The sequence below is a fragment of the Poeciliopsis prolifica genome, unplaced genomic scaffold (genome assembly GCF_027474105.1).
Source record: "Poeciliopsis prolifica strain line A6 unplaced genomic scaffold, Auburn_PproV2 SCAFFOLD002, whole genome shotgun sequence".
Lineage (NCBI taxonomy): Eukaryota > Metazoa > Chordata > Actinopteri > Cyprinodontiformes > Poeciliidae > Poeciliopsis > Poeciliopsis prolifica.
Genome location: NW_026562377.1, coordinates 15,190,891 through 15,210,498, shown reverse-complemented (window position 1 = coordinate 15,210,498; position 19,608 = coordinate 15,190,891). Strand labels below are relative to the sequence as shown.

The following is a 19,608-nucleotide window of genomic DNA, read 5'->3' as shown; positions in this document are numbered from 1 at the left end:
TTTAGGACTACAGAATAATTACTTCTCAGAAGACTGTGTAGGTTAAATATGAGGAAGAACAACAAAAAATTTTTTTTAATATGAACAAGTATTCATAGCTTTGAACTTTTAGAGACTTCGATTATAATTTCAATGGCAAAGTTTGTTTGTTTAAACTTTTTTTATTATATCACTAGACCAACAACAAGTTACTTCACGTACAGTGAAGCAAATAAACGATTTTATGCTTCCTAATAATATTCTTTGCAGAATTCCTGATGGTGCATTTACTTTTTTTTATCATAGTATATTTATTAGCTCTGTCCACTTAAGAGACTGATATTTATTCAATTAATCTAAGTGCAAATTCATTTAAGTTTAGTCAAATAAGATCAAAGTCTCGACTTCGTGTCAGAGCCATGGTTTTGCACCAATTGGAAGACAAAGACATTGGGAAAAAACCCATTAAGTAAAGTTAATCACTGAGAAATAGAAAACCCATGGTTGTAATTAAAGGACCTGTTCATAAGAATGAGAAAGGCGACTTTCTCATAGATTGGAGGGATGGCGTGGAAATAATGTGATGAAGATTGGAAATGCCAGTTTGAGGAAGAGGAGAGTCACAGAAGCTTCACAGATGGAGTGAAGGATGCAGAGGGTTTGGAGTGACAGAAAGGTGCTGATCAGCTGTAGAGAACCGACAGAAGCTGACAGAAGATATAGGAAATTTATAGCTCATTAAAATCCTACATCACTACCTTTTATATTTTAGGTGTGGCTTTTCCACCGAACCTGACCCAAAAATTACACTTTGACCCCACCTTCTTCCACATGTGTGCCGTGTCCCCTTAATGGTTGGTGGCAGTCTGCGGAAAGGATTTCTTTGGACTTTCTTCCAACAATTGATTTCTTTCTCCCAGTCTTCCGTGAAGCACACATTTGTGGAGTCCGTGTCTAACACTTTCCCCTGGAACAGATACTACCACCTAAGCAGTGAATCTCTGCAGCTCCTTCAGAGTGACTGTGGGCCCCCGGGATGCTGCTCTGATGAATACTCTACTTGCCCGACGAGTTCTTCAGTGTGCCAAGAAATGCTAAAAGCTTAGAACATTATTTAAAATCTAATTCTGATGTAACGTCGTCACGTCTTTCACTCAAACCCGTCTGCTGTGTTGCTCTTGTTCACTAATGTTCGCCAACAAACCTCTGAAGTTGTTTCACTAAACCGGAATGAGTCCAGTAGAAACAGGGAAGAGGGTGCTGAATGCAAACGCATGTCAGATTTTTCACAGTTTTATTAAAGATGTTGGAAACCCATTTATTATTTTAGTTTCCTTTCACAATTATGAACTACTTTGATTAGTTCTATTTTACAAAATAAAAAATGGTTTTGGGGTTTGTGGCAGTATCGTGACAAACTGTGAAAACCTTAAATGGTGTGTTATAGTGTTTGCCAGGCCCCGTGAGACAGAATACTGACTGTACAATTCTTTTCCCACATTTCTGAAAAAACTCCGGCATCCAATCACCAGCCCCGCTTTTATGCATAATTAATCATTTGCCAAGGAAGCCTGTGAAGAATAACACATTCCAGTATCAGCAGGTTTATCACTCACAATTAGGATACCTTTCTAACAGGCTGTGTGACTAATGCCAATCACCAGTCAGTCCGGATCAGCCAGAGAGCGTGAGAATGCAGAGCAGCCGTGCATTTGTGAGCGGGTTAGCCTGCACAAGTGCATGCATGCGTTAGCGGCAAAGCTGCGACTAGCTGTGTGCCTTGAAAAGCTCCAGATGTTGCCTCTCTTTTAATGTGCGATAAAAAGGCTCAGCTGGGGCAAAAAGCAAAGGAGGCCAATCGGAGAGAAAGGAGAGCGGAATGAAGGAAGGAGGGAGTTTCCTTAAAAGAAATAATGGAGGGAAAAGGTCAGGGTGCGAGTCTTTCTTAAGTGGCTACTACCAGAGGGCAGGCTTAACTCAGCAAGTTTAGGGGACAGAGGGGGAATGTTAGACCAAAGAAATAAATAAGAGAAATAGAAAAACGATGCATTCAAAAAAACAATCTACTGTCTAATACAAAAAAAAAAAAAGATTTGAAAACAAAAGCCGAACAGCACTTTACTAAAACAGGGCACAGAAGTTTGGACTTTCAGGATGAGTGCAGTGATAGAGATGTTTGGATTCCAAAGGAGTCCTTCATCTCCCACTGACCCTCTATTCAGACAGCTCAGTCAAAATGCCCAATCAGGGGCCTCGCCGTGCAAACACAACGCCTTTTGTTAGCGTGCAACCTCCAAGCTTCAAAACACAGAATGAAGCTGAAGAGAGAGTGAAACTGGTGAAGACATCTTAACCAATTTCTATTGCACGTTTTGTCACACCTGATGTTTCATCAACAGTTCATGATTTATTATTCCCAAAAGTTCCTGGTGCAGCCAGCAGTTGTACAGCTCAACATTTACAATTCAGTCCAACAAGAGAACAAGTGTGGTCATTATTTTGAAGCAGCAATTAAAACATGAACATTGGAAGCCACTACCGATACTCAAACATCCTTGATTAGCGAAACACATCATCTGACTTTGACAACGTGTGTGTTCCCATCAGAGCGATGGTCTGTCAATAAGGTGGAAGGCAACTTTCACCCCTGATCAGCAGAGAGAAAGAGATTGGTCATGAGTCCAAGTCAAGACTCCAATTTTGGTTTTGATTAAGTGTTTAGAGTCCAAGTCTAAGACTTGAGTTTCCATCAGATACATCAGTGGCAGGACCACTGGAGCGAAATCAGGATTTTATTTAATCACAGCTTGTAGCTCCCCTTAAGTTTTGGAAAGAGGCTTCAATTTACGACTAGCCTGGCATATTATCTGATTGTTTGCTGGAGGCATTACTTTTACTGATCTTTAAAACCACTGGGTTTTTATACGTTCTTATCGTTTGGCCTTGACATTTATAATGCGCGCGATTGAACATAAAGGAAGCTATGCTATGAAGCTTACAGAAAATGCATGAACTTTTTAAACTTTCATTACAATTCCAAAACTAAGATCTTTTATGCAACATTTTTCAAATTAAATGAATCAAGTAAATCAATGAAAATTAATTATATCACCTTTAAACAGAAAATGCATATGTGGCATTAATTCTACTGAGTGGAGAAGCCATAGCCGTGGAAACAAAGAGTATTCTGACGCTGTACCTGGCTTTGTTAGCTTCTTTAGTGACATCCCAGGCCCATGTGATGAAGTTCTGGCTCAGGTAGGAGACGATAGAGTCAGCACACATCATTTGGGAACAAAAGACGTTGCTGAGGACGCTGTCGTCATTGTGGAGGTAGATGGCCAACAGCTTTCTCTGCAAGAGAGAAAAAAAAAGGAAAGGAAAGAAATTAGAGGCAGAAAAAGACAAAAATATCAGCCAACTGTATCCTGTAAGCCTTCAGGGTATTTGCCTAAGTGATATGAGACTCCTTTTGTTTTTCTAATTTGGAAGAAGATTCATTTTTAGAATGGGCAGCAGAGATTTTTTTTTCTAATCATTTGTAAAAAGCAACTAAAACTAATACTCTGAAATAACAATATTTAACTAGCATAAAAACAAAGAAAATAATTGCCATTTAGACAATAAAATCAAATTGGATATATTATAACAAAACCGAATGACACAGAGTTCTGAATTTTTTTTTAAGTCTTGAGATGCAGTGATTGGGCTGATTTTGACCAGTTCAAAAACAGACATGTCACATAATACTTACAATCATGCCATGTTTGACTCCAAGAGAAAATTAATGAAGAAACACATTAATCTCATTTATGCATATAATGCATGTCTCTCATTTTTAGAACCTCTGTTACACTCAACCAAAAGTGCATCACAGATTTATAGACAGAAAATGGCAGAAATTTATTAGTTTGAATGTGCTGAACAGTGTCACACCTGCTGATTACTGATCAAAAAAATATTACTCCCTCATAATCTATGGTCAACTGGTGCATCTCTCTATTATTTGCCATCGTTTCACCACACAAGGGTACCTCCATATTGAAGAGACAGCGAGGGAACATGAATCGACATTAAAGACAATTAGGTGAAGAGATTTGAGCAGCTCATAACAAGGGCACAGCCGACAAAAACAGCAAATAGCAGACACAATCAAGTTTAAAGCGGTGTAAATAAAACTTCTCTTGGATGCGAGGCAGATATAGCAAAAACAAAACAGACAAATCACTCTATTTATTTTATACCAAATGCCAGCAGCCTGCTCAGGTTAGTAGCAGCAAGGCCAGACAATATTGACGAAGCTCCAAATCCGAGGATATTGACACCAACGTATAAGCCCGCTAGATTTTCCCTTCTGACAATCTAATTAAAAAACAAACACACCCACAAACGTAAAGGGTTTGAGGGGACAATGTTGGAAATAATGCTCTTTAAATTACATGTCACTTTGCGCCGTATAAAAGAACAAACAAGAACAACTCTCAATCTGTGCCTGGTTCATTTTAAGCAGGGCTGCGATGGTGGGAGTTAAGGGGCCTGTTTCTCAGGAGCAGTAATCTAGGCTACGTGCGCCAGAAAGCAACGAAATCTACACAGGGCGTAAGATGTGAAGAGAAGAGAAAGAAGAAGTTGTGCTATACTGTGGCCTGTGCAGAATGGGAATGGGAGAGCACTGCTGTGTTTGCTCAACGATTAGTGCTTTAGAATAATCTCCAGGGCTCCTAGAGAGAAGGACCTGGGGACTCATTCACTGGGCCGATTCACCAGCCTGAAAAGATTAAACACTCATGCTGAGAAGACAAGCAAATTCAGACTAGAGGGAGGAATGAGTCTGAGGATAGTGAGAGTTTTACAACCAGAGAGGAAGGGGAAAAAAGAACCTGATACACACTCGAATACTGGTGTCCCAACCTGAATTTAAGTTTGAAGCCACAGGCAAAGGATTTATGCTCACAAACATGCATGCTCAATTAGACCAAGTGTAAAGACTAATCAAAGTAGGCATTTTGGCCAACTGAACTCCTTCATCTCAGTTAAACTGTCCATACCCCTCTGTTCCCTCTCCACTTTCAAAGTGAGATCTTTTGTGTCGCCTGACTTAGCAGGGAGGAGCAAATCCCTCCGTTCAGCTAAATTACTAGGTCCAACCTGAGCGAGATAGCGACCCCATAGCCCTTCCTCACACCTGTTCAACGCAATCTAAGCTCACTTTGTGAGAGCGAGTGACCAAAGATTTCACACAGTACGGAGTTGATCATGCTTAGATCTATGTGCATAATTTAAATTTCATCCTTTCAAAAACTAATCTGAAGAAAATTCATTAAAAATGATCCTTTCTAAGCCTGTTTATTAAACCAAACAACTTTATCACACAATTCAAAAGTCTATGTGTTTAGGTAGGTAGGAGGTAGGCCTTTTTCACTTCCGACAAAATTGCAATGACATTCAAATAAAATCCTCCTCAGACAACGTACATCAATAAAAATAGAGTAATACCGATATTTAGCAAGATAAAAAAATTAAAAATATGACTGTAGACTGAAAACTAACGTCACTGGTAAAACATGAACAATCTCCAGCTAGTAGGGGACAGTAAGGCACCTGGAGGTCAGTTGTGAAGAAGATGCCCAGGGCAAAATTAAAAACTTCAAAACTACAATATCATCTCAATGTAAAACATTTGCTCAGAGCACAACAGAGACATCAGCTACATCAGGTCTAGGAGAAATGGTAGCAGGTTGGTTATCCGCCACCATCCTTTCAGATATTACATTAAAAAGATTCTGCACCAAAAAGTTCATTTCAGACCAAAGACTGACCTCTGATTTTATGAAGCTGCCAATACTGAATAACTAATTTCAATACTGTTGTACTTTATGGATAAATTGAACATTTAATCATCTTTATAATGATTTTCTCAAAAGGTATAATGTATCACATAGTTGTCTCAATCTTCATCTTGGGAGATCTACTAGAGCAGGTTATGGGCAACAGGTATTAATGCAAATCCAACTAAAACAATCACCATACATCTCACTAAGTCATTTATACTTATAGTTCTGCATCTTTTCGTACACTTTAAAATACAGAAGTATTAAGTTTTTATGTTGTGTCCAACTTCAAATTTGTTGTATTCAAATTTGTTATATTCATTTTAACAATACAGTGCCTTAACAAGGCTTTCTGCCTTCAGTCATTATTTATTTTATATTGCATGCAGAGACATTATGTGTGAGAGAGAGCAGCCAATGTCACACAGCTCTGCTATTAAACAGGGTTTTAACATATTTAAAAACCACAAAAATAGCATTCTAAACCCATTTTACTCCCAATTATATTAGAAATTATAGGGCTGGTCGATGACAAAAAAGGTAGTATTCATGAATATTTTTGTTAAGATTATATGAAGGGATTGAGCTACTTGAATAGAGCCATGATATTATCTACCCTCTAAAACTAGAAGGTAGACAAATAATTCCTAGACAAAATGTCACAGACGAGTATTAAAAAAATAAACTCAAACTGTGTTTCCTATTGTCACTTTTCAGTTCGATGTTCCCTTCGTAGTTTGAGTGGTTGTGAAGAAAGTAGCATAAAATTATCACCTAATTCTGTGTTTGACCTCATTTGTCAACTTCACTTTAACTTAATAGAGACTTCAAACAAACTAAGAAAAAAGTAACATGCTTCAGCAAACAACGTTTCTGATAGGTGATGGAAAACATAATGATGGAAGAATGTTGGAAGAAACATCTAGAAATATTTGCTTTACTTTAATAGCATATTTTCTTAATATCCCTAATTATAAACCTGAATAAATTCAAACAAAAAACAGTGTGTAATTAAAAAAACCACTGCTTAGCAGATGAAAATGTTTCCCACTGAGCTATTCTGAAAACTAATGGTGAGGGAAACTCCATTTTTTCCATGGTACATTAAAACTTGGTGTGAAACCTGTCTGGATTTCCTCTCGTCTACACTACTAACTTTCATTATTACGTATACATACCCACACAGTGCCCTTTTCAAAAAAACAAGAAAATACACTGTGCATGAAAAATGACAGAAAAACTAATATCTCCCTCTATATACCACAAATTATTCAACACAATCTTGGCTGCCGGGGCGCTCCACACTAGAGAGAAAGCTGATATTAATGAAACCAAAATACCAGCTGATATTGTTCTTTTATCGAAATTGCTGCTGTAAAGTTGCTACCAAAGTGCTGAGCCCTATATTTTTCCTGACACTTGTGTGATTCAGAGCTGTATTTACAGGAGGATTTTTTTAATACCTACAACTTTTAATTTGATGAGACATTTATTGTTTGTTGACCTGTTTAATCTAGGAGCAATACATAAATAAATACCTGCCTCCCCACTCACCATGTTTTGCTGTCCGCTAGGATATTGGCCAACCAGTATTTGAACAATATCATCCAGCGGTAAATCATTTAAAAATGACAATAACTAGCTCTTTAACATTGATAAGATTTACGTTGTCAATGTTATTATTTTGAGGTTGTATTTTTGGTATTTATGTTGAAATTTGGCCTCTTTTTGTCAATTCTGAGATGCATACCAACAACTCTAATGTTGACTAAATCTGTGACTGATATAAAAAAAAAGGATTATTTTAAATACACATAAGAACCTTAAATGAACTAACAGCACTTAATGCCAAGTAGAACATCAATCAGAACCATTTCTCTTCCCTGCAATGAAAGAATTAGTTGAATTGGATTAGAGCAAAACGACATCCCTTTCTTCAGTGCAATATCACGTTTCAAAGGAGTCTTTGGATGCAATTTTTAGCCATTATATTTCAAGTTCCATGCATTTTGCCTGCTGGGTTGATTTTTGCTGTCTATGATGCCCAGGCCTGATATAGTAATGCAGGCAGAGATGCTAGAGCTCAGCAATGTTGTGATGATGGACAAAAGTCAGAAGGTGGAAAAAAATGTGCAGGTTAACTTATTGATATAATATAATTTATATAATCAGTAATATTTCCATGTTGCATCTTATGGAATATAAAAATCCCTCCACGTGCAATAATGAAAGATAAAAAGCTTATATTTACGATAATTTCATTAATCTGCTTTTTCGTATACAGTCAACAGTTTAGTGCTGTGGTTTGGTTTTTCACTTCGCCGTCTGATGAATATAAGGACGCGTAACATCCATATTTCTGCTCCGCCTGACTGCTGCCGTTTCCTCTCAAGTCCTCAAGGTGATCGCTGGGATCTGAAGTGGATACTTGGCAGAGATAAATCCCCGAACCTCCCTCTTCTTCATGGCTATGAATTTTTATGTGTCTTTGTGTGTGGCAGACAGGAGAGAGGAGCGAAGGAGAGCGGGGTTAGAGTGATTAACCACTGCATTGATGGGGATTTAGCGAGGATCGCCGTTAGTGATGGGTGGCCTATCACTCTGTGCGCGCCGACTAACCATCAATCCCCGAGAGAGTTCAGCTCAGCTCAGCTCAGCTCTGCAGCCCAAAGCATTTTCATTAAGGATGGATTGAGTCTATCTCAACAGTGCCCCAACACACACCTTCAGAAACACTTCATCAAATGTAGTGTTTTGCTTAGTGATTAGCCTCTCCCAGGCTATGAGCGACTGAGACTGATTCCTCTGTTTATAAAGCAAGAAGTTGTCTCTCTTCAGCCAGATCTGCCCTTTTCTAATATCCTCTTAATGAAGGAGGCTTTTCTCCCATGATTACAAAAAACCTGGATTAAATGGAAGCAAACGATGACGTAGCTGAATCGATAAGATGAAGAAATTGTGTAATTTGGAGACACTAGACGATGTAATGAAAACATTCAAATGAGCATGTGTTGGCCTGTTGTCCAGGCTGACAAAACAAGACAGAAGCAGAATTGCTTCAGTTTTTCGGAAACTGTCTTGCACATAAACACCATCGATAAACCGTTTTAAACACAACACAGTTGGCAGGCTGAATGAAACTCAGAAAATACTGTGAAAATAAATGCTGCTTGCCCCTTTGCTGCACAGAGCACAATGATGCAGAGCGCGCGAACACCAGAGACATCAGCCATATTGTGCTGGCTTAGAAGCAGGAATCAGCTGGGAAAAAGGCAGGATGCCAAATGTTGTCTTACTTTCTCTGTTTATTTCTCTCTCTTTCCATCTTTCATCCTCCAAACTCACATCCTCACCATCTGACTCATTTCCAGCAGACATTTTGGCCTCGTTCTCTTATTTCACATGTTCTTAATAATGCACCATCACGGTCATCTTTATCGCCATCGCTCTTTGTGTGCCTGACGATGTGAACCCTCCCTTTTCCCTAAACATGTTCCTGTGTCCTCTCAGTCTAATAAGGCCGTAATCCACACAAGCTGTCAGTTGATACAGGCATCCTTAAAAAGAAAAAAGGCGGAAAAACAAGATGGGAAAGAAGGCAGCAAAAACAAAGGCTCAACTTTCAGGTTGAAAAGTTAATGCAACTTCTGGTAAAATCAAATAAATGTTGCATTATGTGGAGAAAAAAAAAAGGTGTGGACAGCCGTCAAACATTCTGCTTCGAAATTAATAATGGAGCTCCTATGAGTTCTGTGTGTTATGTATCTTAACATGTTTAGTTATTCAGATTTGTATTAAATATGTTGCCATATTGAGTTTATCAGACAACCTTTTGTTTAAAAAAAATGGTTTATATCAATTTACTAAGATTATAAAAATATTAATTTAAGGGGTTTTTATTTGTCTGTATATATTTAATATAATGCAAGCGCCAACAGAAGCAAAAATAGACTGAAATGTGTGAAGATAAAAAGACAAATTCTGGATTATTTCGTCTGCTCCAAAATTCGTAGGAGAAATAAAAAGAGCATGATATAATTTTCTTGAGAAACTCTTTAGCCCTGGGAGCAAAAACAACTTGCTTCTACACCCAAAAAAATTATTTAAAATTATAGCTCTTATAATTTAAATTTTAAATTCAGACTATGGAGAAACAGTGAGGAAGTTTTTCTCCAGAATTTGTGAACTTTTAATCTTATGCAAGATTTGTTATAATTAAAATTCAACATGGCCACTAGCATTTATGACTAACCAGAAAACTACCTTGTTTTTATTTCTTGTTTAGAGTTTTGTCTTTTTGCTTCCCCCCCCACTTTTCTAGCAATATACTACAGTGTTAGTACATTGTTTTCACGCCAGGTCAGAAACTAACGGTGGTGATCATGTCATAATTTTGTGACAAAGTAACACTTTCAACATCACTCAAATTACAAAACATTTATAAAATAATTTACTAAAGCTCTGCTGTGGTTTGTAAAAGACACAGTCAGCTATGTCCAGACGTTAGTTATAACAATGACTGTTAAGCTTTAAGTTCCCATGAGCTCAGTAACAAAAGTAAAGAAATGAGTTAAGCTGTACATCCCCTGATGGATGTAGAATGAATAATATCCTGCTCTGTGTTATTTCAAGTAAAGATAACTTCTCAATAACCTTGGTACGAGACCACAGGAAGTAAGAATGACATCAGTGCTGAGGGACACTCCATGTCCAACATAACCAAACACTGTATCGCCTTAAATTACAATTGTTCCTAAGAGGTCTGAACAGTAGAACAGCTCACTTACATCTCTGGCTTTGCCGTAGAAGGCCTCTTGAGACGCTGCCTCCAAAGACCCAATATAGAACATTGGGTGGGTCTCTCCATATCTGTGACACACAAGACAAACAATAGTTCATCAGTTGGGTTGGACATCACAACAATGAAGGCTCGGTTCTTGGTTAGATCAGTTCTTCGTAACATCACTTCACAAGATGCCCACCTTGAAGAAAATTCGGCAGTAAAGTGAAGTAAGGCATCCGCTTCGTTCTCACTGTTTTCTGGCACTGCAAGATGAAAACAAAAATTAATTAATCTGTCTAACCAGCTGTAATACGTGCCTAATAAGTATTTTTAAACAATTTTTCTATACGTACTCATAGGTGATTTCCGACAGCCTGTTGTGCCCATTCCAAACATTTCCGAATCATCCACACCAAACTCTGACGCATCTTCAAAATCGTCCCCCTCGCTGTCACTGATCATATGAACATCTGTGCACTGTAAACATTCAGTTTTTAAATGTTAGTTAACCTGCATGCACTACTGGTGGAGTAATCAAGAGAGGTGAGGACCGGGCTGGATCTTTTCTGTTGACTTACTTCTTCTGTGGGTTCCTGGGCGTTGGCTGGTGAAGATCTTCGACAAACACTGAGGTGATGGCATGGGTAGCTGATTCCAGAGAGAGCTAATGTCATCTAAAAGCAGGGAACATGGACAAAGGAGCACCATTATTTTCACAGATCAATTAACCGGCTTAATCTGAGCAAATGAACCAAAATTATAAAAATTGCAGAAGTATCTGAAAAGTGTGGTGAGGATAACTCCAATTCAGTCAGGCTGGCGGGAGATGCTTTGACGTCTTTGACTATCAATTTTCAAAATTTTCCTTGATCATCTCCTGGATTTAGGCTGGTATTTAATTGGGTCATCTAAACCATTTCATTGTAGCTCTGGTTGTAGTTTTACGATCCAGTTGGATCATCTGAAACTTGTCTTTGATTACTAAAGCTCGGCACACATTTTAGAGTCCATGTCCTGCTGGAGGGGAAACCTGTCCCACTTCCGTCTTCTTCTTTCTATCAACTGTGACCACCTTACCAGTGTCTTGTTGAAAAGAAAAGCATTCCAACAGCACAATGCTGCCCACACCATATTTTACAGTGAGGAAGATGTCCAATTAATTATTTTTCAGTGTTAGTCTTTTGCAAAAGATAATTTTTGGAATTTAAGCCAAAAATTCCAATCTTAACTGAGTAAAGCACCTTTCTCCATGTTAGTCGCTTCCCCTACATGCTTTAGGTGAAACTGTTTGTTTTTTGTTTATTTTTTCAATAATGACTTCTTGCTCTTTCTCCACAAAATGTCAGATTTGTGTACAAGTCTGGGCAATCCAGCTGATGGCTGTTCCTACCTGAGGTGTAGATTTCTGCAGCTCCTCCAGAGTTACTTCTTTTGTTTGGTTATTACTCCCCCTGCCTGTCCTGTCAGTTTAGGAAAATGCCTCAGAATACTGAATCATTTCATACCCTACCCATGATCTGACTAATGATTACTCTATTTACACTTATTTTATTGTCGTTACACAAAGAAGCGATGGTAAAATTGGCAAGAAAATGTCATCGCTTGAGCACCGCAGCACACAGAAAACCAACAAAACATGACGATGGGGTTGACAGAACAGCTGCATTTATGTTGAGATTAAATTGACCATTTTTTAAATGGATGACTTCCAAGACAACCGGGTACAGAAGATTTTATCAAAGGTTTTTATTTGTAAGACAAAAAAAGCTTCACTTTTTGTCATTTTACCGCACTGATCCAGTTAAATGCATAGAGAATGGATAAATGTTTGCGGTTTTCACATAAAATCTGAAAAGTTTCAAGCAGTAGGAATATTTCCAAACACAATCCATAAATTCAGACCTTGCCATCACGTTTTTCATGGCATTAAATCAAAAGCATGCTTTCCACCATAATGAGGACCTATGCTGTGGTTTCTGTGCACCTGCAATAGCCGCCAACAAGGTTCTGTGTCTGTAGAAAAGGAGCAACTGACTAATTAGCTCCCAGACCAGAAGCCGGCATTGAAAATGTTGGCGTTCAGCAGGGACTCATTACAGCTAGTGTCTCTTGGTTTGCCCTCCCGGGACGACAACAGTATAGCCAAGCAGGTTTCAGGAAGAAAGAATAAAGAAACTTTGCAATTTTTAAAACCAAAGAAAGTATCTTCATATCAAGATTTTCTGGTAGTGAAGAAATATTTGTTTTTAATCAACAGTGACACCTGAAAGTAGGATTTGTGATTGTCTGTGCATGTGTTCTTGATTGCAGAGATACTACACCGTAAAGTAACAATATATTTTCACTGATGCACTATTTGTTAGGAGTCCATCAGAAAGACCAGATGTAAAGACTTTTCTGGGAGAGTGCACCTCTAAACCACAGCGGAGCCGTAGACCAGCCAAGCTGAGTGTGATAAGGGAGACACAGAAGCTGAGCGTCCCCTGCAGAGGTCCTGTGATCCGCTCTATTGTCAGGTGCAAAGACACACAAAGACCAGCTGGACACGGTTGAATCAAGAGACGATTACATGCAACGCCAATTGAATCTGAAAAGGACCAAACAGGCTGAACAGAGCTTTTCTCTGAATTGGACCAACTGCCCATGCCGCCCTCAACTTCTACAATAGGAGAGATCAGTGTAGCCATCAGACCTTGAATGCAACACGGACCCAGATGTTCCGCTGTTTAAATTGCACAGATAAATACGACATATTTGCCAAAGTTCCCTGCTTTCTGTCATGTCTGTCACACTGGTTGATCTCCTGAGAGTTGGAAAGCAAGTCAGCAGCAAGAGAAACATTTTAAAATGTTTGAGCCAGCTGACTTAGTTCTTTCAAAAGAACTAAATAATATCCTATCATTTTGACTGAGGTTGACTCACTTCCTTTCCCCCCCACAGAAATTTTAAATCCTGGAATACATATACAAACACTGTAATATAAAAAATAAAGTTGAGATCCACATGCATAGTAATTTCCAACCACCCAAGTTGTTCACGTATCGTTTTTTTAAGCTAAACTAAGAAAGTTTACATTATGACAATGATTCTGGAGAAGCAAGCAACCAATTTTCTGGGGTCTTAAGAAAATCTCTGAAACCACTTCTAATATTGACTGATGTGCACTGACCATAATAAAAAAAAGAAGCATAATATACAGAAAAACAAGTATTACCCATGGTGTCAGTGACAGAATAATATCCTGGTGAGCAGTTTTCTTGTATGAAGCTCATTGACAAGAACCATTACAATATTTAAACAACAAACCAAAAATAGTGTCAGTTTCTGTTTCCCATTTCTATTGATCAGTAGAAAATTAAATCAAGAATGGCTAAGAAGAACGACAACAACTAGCAAAGTCTGTCTTCACTCAGGCAGCTGTATTAAGTACTAAAAAACCATTGAACTGAACCAATTATTCTCTTCTGAAAACCACAGACACACATGGACAAGTATTGTCAGTTGTCAGGTCAAGCAAGATGTTTAAAAAGACAAATAAAAAAACAAATATGTCAAACGAAGAAAAGACAAGAGGCTGTAAAAGAGTGAGATTGAGCAAGACTAATAACTAACAGGAAGGCTGAACAGAGTAAAGTTGCTTTGTTTTATGTCTTTAAACTTTCAAACCGTCAATAATGAGCTGGGTTTTGAAGTGTATGAGCCTTTTGGTGACCTCAGATGACAATTTCATATAATTCTGTCCATCATTGATCTGCAAATGTTTATCATTCCCTTAGGGGAAAACCCTCCACAGAAAAAAGTTGCAAGTTGTAATCCTCGACTCTTTGATTCGGCAATCGCAGCTGATTGCCTTGTATGACGTGAAAGGACAAACTGATCTGTAATGTGGAGAGAGGGGTGGTGATTTACTGTAAACAATGATTTGAACAGGGCAAGACTCACACTAACAGTCTGCTTTGTTTAAGGAACAAACTGTTACTAATGAAAACCAAACTAATCGCTCATGTAAGATTATAAAGTTAGGATAAAATGATAACCCCATTATCATTGTCTTTTTAAAATAATAATAAAACCCTGTTTTACAGTGATATGTCATTTTTTACTAGTTCAAATTAATACCACTCACAACAAGAAGGCTAGATCAAGTATTATTTGTAATAAACATATCTACTTATATTATAGCTCTTACTGGAAGGGGCCCTGGGTAAGTCAGAGCTTTGCAAAAACAGCCAATAAAATGGACTGTAAAACTCTGATTTATGCATCGCTAATGAAAAAAGTACAATCTCTTAAACAGTAAAACAAAGAGAAACAGACTCCGATTTATAAAAGGAAGGACTAGGTACAATGAACCCATATTTAAAGCACGATGTTGATATGAGAACAGGTATTCTCACAAGTAGCATCAGGTCCTAATGGGTTGAAGAAAAGCCATGCCCAATTAGGACCTCTTATGTGCTAAGCCTTGGAGTTGAATTAGTGCAGATGGCTGTAGGTGCAGAGCCAATGAAAGCCATACGAGGTCTAAGCTTGGAGGAAGACAACGAGTGGCCCAAAAGACCATTTCTTTGAATTGAGTGGCAATCAAATGTGAGAATCCTGACAGCGAGTACGGAGAGGATCTCTGTAAACCCTTTACGCCGCTATTCACAATGAGAGCCTCTTGTCTAACAACCTAATAAGTGTTTAAATCAAGTTGATCACTTCCCCACAAAAGGACAGCCTGAGGGGTTTTAGAGCTGACATTGATGCCAGGAGGGGAGCTGAAAATGGGGAAAAAATTAGTTGAGTGCCTCTCAGTCCTCTTTCTTGCTTTGACTGGATGGCTTTCACCAATGTTGAAGTACATAAGTGCAGCTTGGCGGCTCAGTGATAAAATGTGGAAACAAGGTTGAAGCGCCGTAGGGCATTAGGTCGGGGGGAAGATGAGGGTAACACCCCCCTTAAATGACCCTCTCTCACATCTTCACACAAAAGAAACTGGCTCCTCTTTTTTGGATTCTTTTAATTAACACTTGCATTGAGGTTCGAGGTATTCAAGGGCTGATACAGGGAAAGAATTTTCTCCCTCTCTTACCCCCACCTATCCTGTGCCTCTTCCCTTCAACCTTTTTTCCCCTCCCTGCTCTTCTTCTTCTCTTTCTTTGCCACCCTCCCTATTCCCTCTCTGTTTCTTTTTTTTTTCTACTTTTCTAGAGTAGGCAGTGTTTGGATTAGATGTCTGGCTGTGAGTGTGAGATAATTACCACTGACAGCTGCACTGAAGGCAACCACAATCACTGCAAACCAAACCACCTCACACCAGCATGTGAGTTACAGAGCAAAGGGAGAACAGAGACAGACGAGGAGGAGACGAAATGAGTTTGTAGAGAGTAAGAAAAGAAGAAAAACAAGGCTGAAAAATACCCCTCTCACTGACAGGAAGATACAAAGCAAAAAGAAGGTGGAGAGAGCGACCTTTGTGCTGCAGGCCATTTGCACATGAAAGTTAAAAATGTATGACTTTTAAATTAGGGGTAAAAAAAAAATAAATAGTACTCCAGTTAATTTTTATCTATCTAAAATCAGACATTTTCTGCCTTAGAACTCAATTCAAGTAAGTTGTCTTGTATTAATTCAAAAGAAAAATTCAAAATTGCTGTAACTCATCATCTTATTTTCTTCAGAGTTGTTGCAGATGTTGTGGGCAGAAAGAATGTCCTGCAGCAGTCTGTGCTAGATTGGCTCTGAAGAAGCCTCTGACTGAAGACATTGGAATAAGAGTCTCTTGAAGCTGCTCGAGGTTGTCTGTAATTTTCTCGATTTTGTGTAATATGGCTGCATTGCACACCAATAAAGCATCAATATTTCACACTCAGCTTCGATTAGGCTGTGAGATGAAGGAGCTGCTGCTACAGGTCCTTCCTGTGCCATCCATGATGTCAGATCCTTTGGTGGCATCATGGTTTTTATGTTGACTTGAGGTGGTTTTTTACTTTTCATAAAAAGAGTCAATGCAGATAAGGGGAGATGAAAAACACATTTTCCAAAATAATTTTGATAATAGTGAACTCTCCAATCCATTGATCATCTGTGTCTTATTAGAGGCTTTGAAAATGTCAAAGTCCAAACCTCCAACTTGGACGGGAACACTCTCCATTTTTCTCATCTGTATGGTCCATGCTAATTTGCAGCCTCTGCATTTTGTTCGTTGCAGTCAAGATATAAACTTTGTCTTACAAAGAAGTATATTGAAAGTTTACAATCATTGCATAAGGAGAGCAAGAAAAATCTTTTATTCCAGCTTTATTATTTTTGGAAACGTTACGCTAGGCACAGAATGCATAAAACAAGAAAAATCTGTTGGAGCAACAAGATGGATAAAAACAGCCAGTTTCAAACACCTACCTCCTACAGTGAAGATACAGTGAAGCAACCGAGGAGTTATACAAAAATCACATTAGAAGGAGAAAAAATTCAATCAGAGGGGCTTCTTCAGCTCTGAAAGTCACCTAAGAAGGGCAAGTGGTGGAGTGCCTGCGCTTAACGCTGAGCCCTGTTGCTCTGGAAACCAACAGGCCCTCCTCAATAAACCCTTGGTTCCACACACGCCTATCAGGTTGAGAAGGATTCCTTTAATGCCAGCTGGGAAACGGAGAGAGGCTCTGCCCTACAAAGCAAGGCACCTCAGAGGCTCCTCGGCATTAATACATTAGCAAACACCATGAAACACTGCATAAATGTCAGCAATTACAGGCCGGGAGGGACGGAGGGTGTTGGTGGTGGAGAGGGGGATGGATGGATGAGGCAATGCAATAAGGAAGTCCCACTGGCTGTCAATCACTACAACAGGTGTGGAGGAGGCGCTGCCAATCAAAGCAGCTCCAATGAGATGAGGCGCGGCTGGAAACAGACCAAGCTTGCTCAAATCATCCCCAACAGCAGAGGACGTTACCGTCCCATTGGCCTCGCAAATCAGCTGTTGCACAGACCTCTTGTCATCCTCAGCACTGTTCAGCACAGCTTTGCCAAAGCCTCAAGAATCAAGAGGAATTTGAAGGCAGAGCAACATTGTGGTATTTGCAAATAATGCCAGAGTATTTGTTTTAATCTACTTGGAGTAAAATGAACTTCATCAAGTTTTAACTATTGCAAAGTCCAAAATACTTGCATCTGAGTCAGAACTTTTTCCCAGTACTATTCAAGACCGCTGTGATGCAGTAAACCCAAGGAAAATGAAAACAAATGCTAAAGTAAACATTCACACAGAGACAGCATGCGTCTTCTCGTGATCCTCTATTTGGCTACTCTGGAAAACATTATAAACTGCCTTCTAGCGAATCCAGAAAGCAGACAACATTGGAACGGAAATTAAATAGTTACAGGAAGATTTTAGAAATCCATTAGTTCCTTTACAGCTAAAAATCAAAAGCTTTGAGTCAAAGACCTAGAAATGGCAAAACAGCTCTAAATATTTCAAATACTGGGATGGATTTGTAGAAACACTGAATCTTTTGCAGAACACAGCAGAACACATTAAAGCTACAACGTCTCCCAGATCTGCTCCAAATGAGCATCACTTGAATATAGCCACACCAGTCCTGTCCAACACCCCAAATAACTGAGTAAAGTGTATAAACCAATGTTTTGTTCACTGCCAATTGAGCGTTATGCATCCTGATCTAGTTTCAATCCTTCATCAGGGCCTGAAAAACTCCAACCGCAATAAACAATGAAACAGATTTAGCGGACAGTGTCAGAAGGGATGATGCAACACATAACAACCAGTCTCACTGAAAGACGAGAGTTTCTTCAAGCCTCTTTTCTTTCACACACAATCTGTGACTTCATTCAACTAAAACCACAACAACTTAAGAACTTTCTCAGGAACCATGAATAAGTAGTAGAACAATGCAAAGAAAAGTGAAAAAAATAACATCTAATAAACTTAAAACCACACAAAATGCTTGCCTTATCTTGTCAGTGCTATAATACGGGGTTATAGTCACACTGTTTGTGTTGAGCAAGCAGTAAGACTTATGTGAAAGCATATTTCTCTGTGAACAAATATATATGCTCGATACAATTTATGTAAATCAACCACACTGCAAGTCAATCATAGATGGTCTTTTAGAGTACTTCTTGTAATACTGCATTTGTTTGAATAACCAACAACCAATCACAACCAGCAAATGAAAATAATGGACCAAGCAGCAGTCGTTACTAAAGAAAACCTAATACAACAAATACTTGATTATTACACCCTATGAATATTTATCGAAGCTTACAAATATAACTCACTGTACATTATTTAGTCAGTTACAGAAACTAAAGGTTTCACAATGTATGAAACAGTTTAACCATCAGAGCTAGAAAATAAATTGGAGAGGAGGAGTGAAAAGAAAAAGAGACCCTGGGCATCTTTTTCAGAAATCAAAATCTGTTATATGAATATAATTTTATGTCATTAAACAGAAACTCTCATTATTGTAAGAAACTTTCTTGCTACGAAGAAATCTCGATTCTCATCTGGAACAACAAAGTTCCTCTTTTAGTACCGAGATAATCTAATTTTTTATTTTTTCTTAGCTCTAGCAGACAAATGCTTCAATAATAACGCTTTGCTTCATTGAATAATTTCTCACAGAAACACATGATGGATATTAGGTCAAATAGTGTTTGTCAAAGTAACTCAAGATAATCCTAACAACTTGAACTCCATCTAATTTGAAATACATTGGATCTGAAACTATTGTTGCAGACCCTGCATTGAACAGAGATTCACCACCAAAGTCAATAACTAGTGGTATATTTGGAATACCCCACATGCAGAAAGCTTTGATAAGGCACAGTAATGTAAAAACTGTAGAAATATTACCTACTTGATGGAAAATAAACATAAAGTGACAACCAAATCAACTTTAATCAGGAGAATGTGGGTCCAAAAGTAATCTAGGGGCTGTAGCTGCCATGTTTATTGGCCCAAACCCCGAGAGATGAGGCTGGGCTAATGAGCTAGACACTAACATTGGCTCT

The 19,608-nt window shown here is 38.5% G+C and overlaps 1 protein-coding gene across 1 annotated transcript in view; it reads right to left on the bottom strand.

Annotated features, from left to right (window-relative positions):
• The window catches only part of faf1 (Fas (TNFRSF6) associated factor 1), a 68,585-nt gene that overhangs the window by 21,552 nt on the left and 27,425 nt on the right, over positions 1–19,608 (bottom strand). Inside the window, exons 9-13 of the mRNA XM_055058351.1 lie at positions 11,172–11,267; positions 10,947–11,070; positions 10,793–10,856; positions 10,598–10,679; positions 3,179–3,333 (exon numbers count right to left, since the gene is read on the bottom strand). Of these exons, the coding sequence (XP_054914326.1) occupies positions 3,179–3,333; positions 10,598–10,679; positions 10,793–10,856; positions 10,947–11,070; positions 11,172–11,267 (521 nt within the window). The remainder of the gene's footprint in view (positions 1–3,178; positions 3,334–10,597; positions 10,680–10,792; positions 10,857–10,946; positions 11,071–11,171; positions 11,268–19,608) is intronic.